The 8,464-nt window shown below is 41.5% G+C and overlaps 1 protein-coding gene across 2 annotated transcripts in view; it reads left to right on the plus strand.

The window, feature by feature from the left end:
• kif19 (kinesin family member 19) overlaps nucleotides 1–6,678 on the plus strand; it is a 97,057-nt gene extending 90,379 nt beyond the window's left edge. Inside the window, exons 18-20 of one of the 2 annotated variants that reach the window (XM_038299281.1) lie at nucleotides 3,353–3,741; nucleotides 5,627–5,798; nucleotides 5,875–6,678. In XM_038299281.1, the coding sequence (XP_038155209.1) occupies nucleotides 3,353–3,741; nucleotides 5,627–5,798; nucleotides 5,875–5,996 (683 nt within the window). In that variant the 3' untranslated portion in view covers nucleotides 5,997–6,678. The remainder of the gene's footprint in view (nucleotides 1–3,352; nucleotides 3,742–5,626; nucleotides 5,799–5,874) is intronic. The other variant, XM_038299280.1, reaches the window with a different exon arrangement.
• The last annotated feature ends 1,786 nt before the right edge of the window (nucleotides 6,679–8,464 follow it).

Consider the following 8,464-nt stretch of genomic DNA (forward strand, 5'->3'; position numbering starts at 1 on the left):
CTTACTTCAGTAGAAATGTTGGGTATCTATACTTTACTGGAATAATTATTTTTTAAAGACAACTTTTTACTTTCTACTCCTTACATTTTTAAAATAGACTCGTTAGTTTTGTTTTGTTAAGCTTGTTTTCTTCAAAAAAAAAAAAAAAACCATCAAAATAATTAACCATTTCATCCAGACAATTCATTTCTTGGTGCTGCCCCAACTTGTTGTTCACCACAAACCAAAATAAATAGTTTTTCAAGATGATGCAAAGTTAAATGTGACGCTGTTACCATTAGTTATAAAACTAAAAACTGAAGTAAAAGGAAGTTATCATCCAGAATTGTAGAAAAATTTTCCTTGAAATGCTCCACACTGAGCCTGGTTCTGCTGGAGGTTTCTTCCTGTTCAAAGGGAGTTTTTCCTCTCCACTGTCGCTACAAGCATGCTTAGTGTGAGGGATTGCTGAAGAGTCAATGAGTCGATGCAATCAGCTGGTTTTCCTTAGATAGAAAACTTTGAATCAATTTGAATGTATGATCTGGTGAACGGTAAAGTACCTTGAGATGACGTGTTGTGAATTGGTGCTACACTGGAAAAACAATCTAAAAATAAGTAAAAATGTTAAATTAAGTGTATTTATGCTTAATTTGAGTAGGTAAATGAGATAGTTTGCCTATGGAATCAGTATTTTTACTCTTGAAATAAGATAATTAGATAAAATGCACTTGAAATAAGACAATGCAATTGTGTTTTCTTATTTTAAATGTAAATTATCTTGTTCCATTGGCAAAATGTCTCTTTTACCTCCTCAATCCAAGAACAAATGCACTTATTTTAAGAAAAAATGACGTATCTAGATATATACTTATCTAGTATAGAAATAAACTGAATTTAATTTAATAATTTGTGCAGTAAAGCTTCTGTTCTTAACATTTTTACCTGCATTACTTTTACATTTATACTTTAAGCTGTTTTAAAAATGGTACTTTTCCACTTTTACTAGATTAAAAAGCTGACGTTGATCCTCTGATTTCTACAAAATTGTTTTTAAACTGCAGGATTTATACTTCTACTGGAGTACACTGGGAAAACGATCTAGAAATAAGTAAAAATGTATTAAATTAAGTGTATTTACCCTTAATTTTAGAATGTTAATCAAGCAGTTTGCCAATGGAATTAGTATTTTTACTCTTAGAATAAGATAATTAGATAACATGCACTTGAAATAAGACAATGCAATTGTTTTTTCTTATTTTAAGTGTAAATTGTCTTGTTCTATTTGCAAAATGTCTCTTTTACCTCCTCAATTCAAGAACAAATGCACTTATTTTGAGAAAAAACGACTTATCTAGATTTCGATTTTTTCCAGTGTAATAACCATTAATACTTGCTGTAAACACAGTCTGATGCACGTTTACAGACCTAAACAGCCAAATATCTGATTTTCATCCAACAGTATCTGTTTCCATCGTATTCATAGGTGTGTTACAGTTTTGAGCGAGGATAAAAGGATTCAGTTTGAATAAAAAAAAAGCTCAAAGTAATGGAAAAACATCAGGTTTGATGCAACTTCAGTTTAAACTAACTCCATGGGCAACATTTTAGATGGTGAATCTTGATGGTGAATCTTCAATTCAATTCATTTTATTTATATAGCGCCAAATTCACAACACAAGTCATCTCAAGGCACTTTACAGTTCAACCAGATCATACAGTCAGATTGATACAAAGTTTTCTATCTAAGGAAAACCAGTTGATTGCATTGACTCAAATACAATCCCTCACACTAAGCATGCTTGTAGCGACAGTGGAGAGGAAAAACTCCCTTTTATCAGGAAGAAACCTCCAGAATCTTCACCAAATGTTCCTAATTTTCATCATCTCAGTTTTTCGTCAAACATTAATCCACGTTTTTGGTGCACTTTGTGGACTTTTGGAAGAAGCCGAGACTCTAGCAAGCGAATGTTTAAAATTTATTTAACGTCCTCGGACCAGGGGCGGATTTAGGAAATTTGGGGCCCTAGGCAAAAACAGGCATGGGGCCCTCTGAATTGACCCATTATAGAGATACCGAGATGTTAATAGAATAGACATCCATTATCTGTTCTAGGTTGTGTCCCTCTCTTCTTGTCCCTTTTCTTCTTGTTTTCCTCTCTATGTTTTGTACTCAGCTGACTTTTCATGCTGTCTCTAAAGGAATGAAAGATTTTTTCCAAGCACTAAGCTCACTTAGCTGATTGCTCCTTCCTGTGTTTCCAAAAAGGCCAAAGTAAATAACCCAGTCCTTCTTTTCACTGTAGACAAGCCATGATCTGCTTATCTGTTCTCCATTTTTCATTTGGATGAAATAATAGCTGCATGAATCATGACAGCAGACAAGATAGAGGAGAGCAGGAGGCGGGGTTACCAATCTACTCGCTCTGGAGAGCAGAGTTCGCTGCTTTTAGATGTTGTCTCCAAAGTCTCCAGTAGCAGAAAAAAGTCTCTAGATTTGGCGCTAGGTGCTTTTCTGAAATAAATGCATTAGAGGGGTCTGACAAGTTGCTAAATATAGCAACAAAAGCGCTAAGTTAGCAACACTGCTCTTTGCATCGTTTGTTTTCAAATGGTTTGCTGTTTGGACCTTTCTGAACATTTGCAGCAAATGGACTGATCCAATATGGTGGACGCTGAAGGGGGCAGAGACACACTTAATATTATAGTTTCATCAAAAAGATAATTAATGTGCACAAATATATATTAAAAATATATATTTTATGGGCCCCTCAGGAACTTGGGGCCCTAGGCAACTGCCTAGTATTGCCTAATGGTAAATCCCCCCCTGCCTCGGACGGAGAGACAGAACTCTGACCTTTATACAGCAATTCCCACAACACACACTCTCCCTTGGAACTAACCCACCTCCTGCATAAAGAACTTTCTCAGACTTGAGTTCATCGAGGCCATTCCCTGTTAGGTTAATATATCTTTCCCTGGCCAAATTGATCTTCTCAAAACAACATTTTTCCCCTAATGCCATGAAGGAGGCTGTGTGACTCATTCTTATCTCTCATGACCTTCGTTTGGAGTCTGTGAGGCTAAGAACAGATGTACCTCAACATTTTTTACTCCACAACAGATACACTTTATACCCGAGGCCTCTGCTTAACGTACAGAAACATGTAGATGAGAGACGGAAAGCAGAAGGAACAATTGTAAAACACGGTGGTGGCTGCAGCAGGCTGTGGCAGGTAAAGGGAAGGTGCCTGAATATGAAACCCTTAGGATTTCGTTGCGCTTTTTCTCCTCGTTCCTTCTCTATCAGAAAATGGGAGCAGAATACGCCATTGTTTATGTTGGTTATGTTTATTTTTCCACGTCTCCACAGAGCGGCAGCAGATCCTTAAAGGGGTCCAGAACATCGTGGTGAAAGCGGCCCGTCGACGTTCCAAAGCCCTGGAAGTGGATGTCCTGCGTTTACCCGCCGCCCCCTCTCCGCTGGACCCCAAGAAGCAGAAAAGCAACCTTTCTTTGATAGAGGCGCCCCCTACAGGTCTCCCCCTGCGCCGCGGCCGGCAGCCGAGCCCTGAGCTGCGACACGCCACCTCTGATGATAACCTGTCCAGCAGCACAGGGGAGGGGCCGGGCCTCCATGTGACCTGGACGCGTCCTCGCAACCGCTTCGCTACCAACAAGAACCAAACGCCTCGCGAAGTCGACTTCGAGGCTCGTCGCAAGAAAAGACGCTCAAGGTCTTTTGAGGTCACCGGTCAAGCAGTGAGTCATTTTAATTTATTATGCCATCTTAGATTTAGTCTTCTCCCTCAGGACGAAAACTGTTATTAGTCTTAGTCGCATGTTAGTCACGATATGTAATAGTTTTAGTCGGTTTTTGTCGACTAAAACTTAAACAGGTTTTAGTCAGTTTTACGTTGCACAAAAAAAGGTAATCTTTACAATTTCAATTAACAACCAGATTCTTTTCCAGACTGACAGCTCTAGCATAGATACTACAATAGCTGGGTATAGAATGCTGCCCTGCAGTTCATCATTGCTATTGGGCAGAAAATTAAATTCAGTTTTGTTTCAATTAATTTCTATAGCGCCAATTCACAACACACGTCATCTCAATGCACTTTAAAGTTCACCAGATAACCCAGACAAATTGATTCTATCCAAGGAAAACCTGTTGATTGCATCGACTCATTGACTCTTCAGCAATCCCTCACACTAAGCATGCTTGTAGCGACAGTGGAGAGGAAAAACTCCCTTTGAACAGGAAGAAATCTCCAGCAGAACCAGGCTCAGTGTGAGCGGCCATCTGCTGAGGCCCACTGGGGTTCAAGGAGACAGAAGCAGACATAGAAAAAGAAGCATAGATACAAAAGGCAACTGTCAACCAGCTCCACAGGCGGCCCCGTCCAGGAAACACACAGCCAGGCAGACGAGCTCCGAGCCAGCTCCCATGTCAGAGCATGAAGAGAGCACATCCAGTTAGTCACAGTCAGAGAAACAGGACTACACTGGAAAACAGGCCAAGCTCCAACATCTAGAAACAAAGGTGTTGATGGCAGCAGCACAGCTGATATTTCTCTCCAGGATGGAGTCACAGCCAAACAGGAACAGACCAGATGAAGCTACTATGAGAAAAAGCAGAGAGAGCAGAACGTTAGAGATTGAACTAACAGAGTCTGCAGAGTGGGAGAATAGAGATAGAATGAAGCAGAATGATGAAAAAGGGGTCCCTATGTCCTCCAGCAGTCTAAGCCTATAGCAGCAGAACTATAGAGATAGATCAGGATAACCTGAGCCACTCTAAAACAAAAACGAAAGTTTTCAATGACAAAAATGTTTCACTGATAATACAAGGAAAACTTTTATATATATATATATTTATATTTGAATAGATAGAAATGAGAACAATGAGAAATATTCAAAGATTGTTGTTCCTTTTCATCTGGATCTTTATGCAAAACTAAACAGAATCCAATGAAATATTTGATTTGGATGTAATTTAGGAATCCTTTAAGTGGAAAATAAAGGTTTAGTATCACCTGTTGTGAGCTGGAATAAATAAAATCTTAATAGTAAAGGCCTGGTTATCCTCTAGCAGCAGTGTGTCGCAGTGAGTTTGTCGCAGATATTTCTGATTTATGCCCAATATTGAAGCGTGGTCTGCTCTTTGTTACTCCACGCCACAAGGAAGAGGGCCAATCAGAAACTAGCTGTGGGTCTAGGTACGGTAGAGGGGTCTGAAAAGTGGCTAAATATAGCGACTAAAGCGCTAAGTTGGCAACACTGCTCTTTGCATGGTTTGTTTTCAAATGGTTTGCTGCTGTCTGTTTGGACCTTTCTGAACATGTGCAGCAAATGGACTGATCCAATATGGTGGACACTCGAGGGTGGGGGGGTGGGGGGGGGGCTGAGACACACTTAATATTATCAGCGTTCTGATGCCATTTTAGCCAAAGGATTTTTATCAAAAACATAATGTTCACAGATAAGGAATAGCTGTATTAACCCTACATGTAAACAGAGTTTTATGGGGCCCCCAGGAACTTGGAGCCCTAAGCAACTGCCTAGTATTACCTAATGGTAAATCCTCCCCTGCTTGTAACTCCTGACTAAATCTCTAACACCGTCCCGTTCCTCTCACTTGCAGCTGCCTCCAACCAAAGCCATCACAGCTCAGAGGTTTCGGCCTCTGGACAGCACGTCGGACCCTCATCTTCATATAAACGGCCAACCCCAGGCCCCCATGCTGCGCCCCCAGTACAGAGGGGTCCCTCCTATCGCCAAAGTCAGGCCTCACCACAGCAGCCACACACCAGCAGGTAAGCAGCTGTCTGTTATGGGTAGAAAGCGACTTTCCTTCATTCCTCAGTTTATTTAACTCATCGGTCTCCATAGGGTCGAACGCTGAGTCTTCTACGACCAGCATGAATAACCTGAAGAGGGGACCTCACCTGCGGCACCCGCTTCTCTACGTCACCACCACAGGCACCGGAGCCCAGCGTGGCCGCAGATACTGAGCAAGCAGACCAAGAGGCGGCCATCTGTCAGGTGTCTGACCCTTCACAGGGTGTTTATCCCCCCAAAAGACCCCAAAATCCTGCTGAACCCTTCAAGTTCAATACCAGACATCTGCCGTTCTGAGAAGCAACTTGAAGGAGACTTTAGGGCTGGTTATCCTCCCGCAGCAGTGTGTCAAAGATAGCTTGTCGCATCTATGATGCAGATATTTTTGATTTATGCCCAGTTTTGAAGCATGGTCTGCGCTATGTTATTCCACAACACCACGCAAGAGGGACAATCACCAACTACCTAGGATTGTGGATGTCCGTGTGTCAGTTTGATGAGCTTGTTCGCCGTCTACAACCCCTCATCCAATGCCGGACGACGCACGGTTCACCCGTGAGTGTTCCCCAAAGACTGGCCGTGGCGCTGCGTGTTTTGGCTTCAGGTGCAAACCGACAGACCGTCACAGAGCTACAAACTAACGTCCAGCATGGAGTCTGGGATAGTGTCCAAGGTGTGCCAGGCATTGTGGACGGCGCTACACCAGAGTTTCTGCCATTAGGAACCAAACAGGAAATACGCACACTGGAAAAAATCGAAATCTAGATAAGTCTTTTTTTCTTAAAGTCGTAGGGAAGCGGCTGTTCCAACCGTTTCTCCCGAATTCTCCCGATTGGTGCCCGACTGTACATGTGTGAATAAAGTGAATGTGATTGGTCGATTATCAAGGGGGCGGGATTGTTGTGGCGGAAGGTTTGCAAGCAGGTTTGATTGTGGCCGGTTTGTCAGAAGCATCTTGCTAACCAGTTAGGAACTTAGCGCTAGCAGGTTCCCAATGGGAAATTCCATTGGGACCAAGTAGCACTAAATTGGTGACTTAGAAACGACGCTGTCAAGGAACGCTATGGACAGAGGAAACATGCAAGAGGAGGAGAGTTTAGTGTCGGAGGTCGTGGATGAGTCTCCTCCGTCATCCATTTTTTATTTAGAGGGGGAAAGCGGGGACGAAGATGTTGTGGAAGAGGACGCCAGGGCGGCAGAAGCTTGGTTTGTGTAGAAGGCTTCCAGCCGTACGTGTTTGAGCCGGTTCCGGGCTGCCAGTTCTGTTAGCTCTACGCCTGCCGAAGACACAGACGTCCATCCCCGTGAACACTGGGACGCAACTCAATGGGAAAGGAAACGATTCTGGTTTCAACCGTTGCGTATATTAGCTGCGACATATGAATCAAGATGCTATGACCGAAAACATTTGATTGACAGATGACCGTTGATATATGATTGGCCGAATTTAGGTGTTCAGGCTGACGTAGAACTAACTGGCCTGCAGAAGATAACGGGAAAAAATCGAAATTTTCTAAATTTCGGGACAATATGGTCTGATAAAGAGTACATTTATATACACGTTTAAGCCAGAATGATTTGAAATTTAAATATGATTTTGCTACGACTTTAAAATAAGTGCATTCGTTCCTAAATTGAGGAGATAAAAAGAGACTTTTGGCCAATGAAACAAGACAATTTAGATTTAAAATAAGAAAACACAATTGCATTGTCTTGTTTCCAGTGCAGATTATCGAATTATCTTACACTGGAAAAAATTGAAATCTGCAAAGGTAATTTTTTGTTAAAATAATTGCATTTATTCTTGAATGTAGGGGGTAAGGGAGACACTTTGTCAATGGAATAAGACAATTTACATTTAAAATATGAAAAAAACAATTTATTGTCTTATTTTAAGAGTAAATTTACTCATCCCATTGGCAATGAATCTTATTTACCTACTCAAATTAAGGGTAAATACATTTAATTTAAGACATTTTGACTTATTTCTAGATCATTTTTGCAGTGTAAGAGTAAAAATACTCATTCCATTGGCAAACTATCTCATTTACCTTTTCAAGTCAAGGTTAAATAGACTTAATTTAAGCAATTTTTACTCATTTCTAGATAATTTTTCCAGTGCATGGTGTAGAGCGGATGTAGAATCGACCAATCAGAGGCCTCCTGTCTGCAGTCACCTGCAATTCACCTACAATTTTGGGAGTTGCAGCAGAGTGTCTGCGAAAGGGGCGGGAGCATATCTGCGTTAACTGCGACACACAAGCGGACGACCGGGTTTATGAGCGTAAACCGTCCTGTAAGAACTCAAAAATCCCAGAGGAGTCAAAGTCTGAGGCGAACCTTTACTGGTTTACTGGTGGTTCCCCTTCCCATTGGCTGGGGCATTTATTATCATGTATTTTACACATGAACTTTTATATTCCTATTCTAGGGGAAACCCTTTTAAGTTTCTTAAACGTTTGTACTTGTTTTCCGTGGAGCGTTTGGCAGCTCACTGCAGCTCCTTCTGTCCGGCCGCTCTCTGGGCCCTCCCTGGTATTGAGACCATCGTCTGCATGTATGAAAGGAGGAGAAAACATGATGATGATGATGATGATGACTCAGGATCTGCTCCTTTAAAGAGCAACTTTACTTCAAACCA

The sequence above is a fragment of the Cyprinodon tularosa genome, unplaced genomic scaffold (genome assembly GCF_016077235.1).
Source record: "Cyprinodon tularosa strain WSP-4 unplaced genomic scaffold, ASM1607723v1 ctg422, whole genome shotgun sequence".
NCBI classification, from domain to species: Eukaryota; Metazoa; Chordata; class Actinopteri; order Cyprinodontiformes; family Cyprinodontidae; genus Cyprinodon; species Cyprinodon tularosa.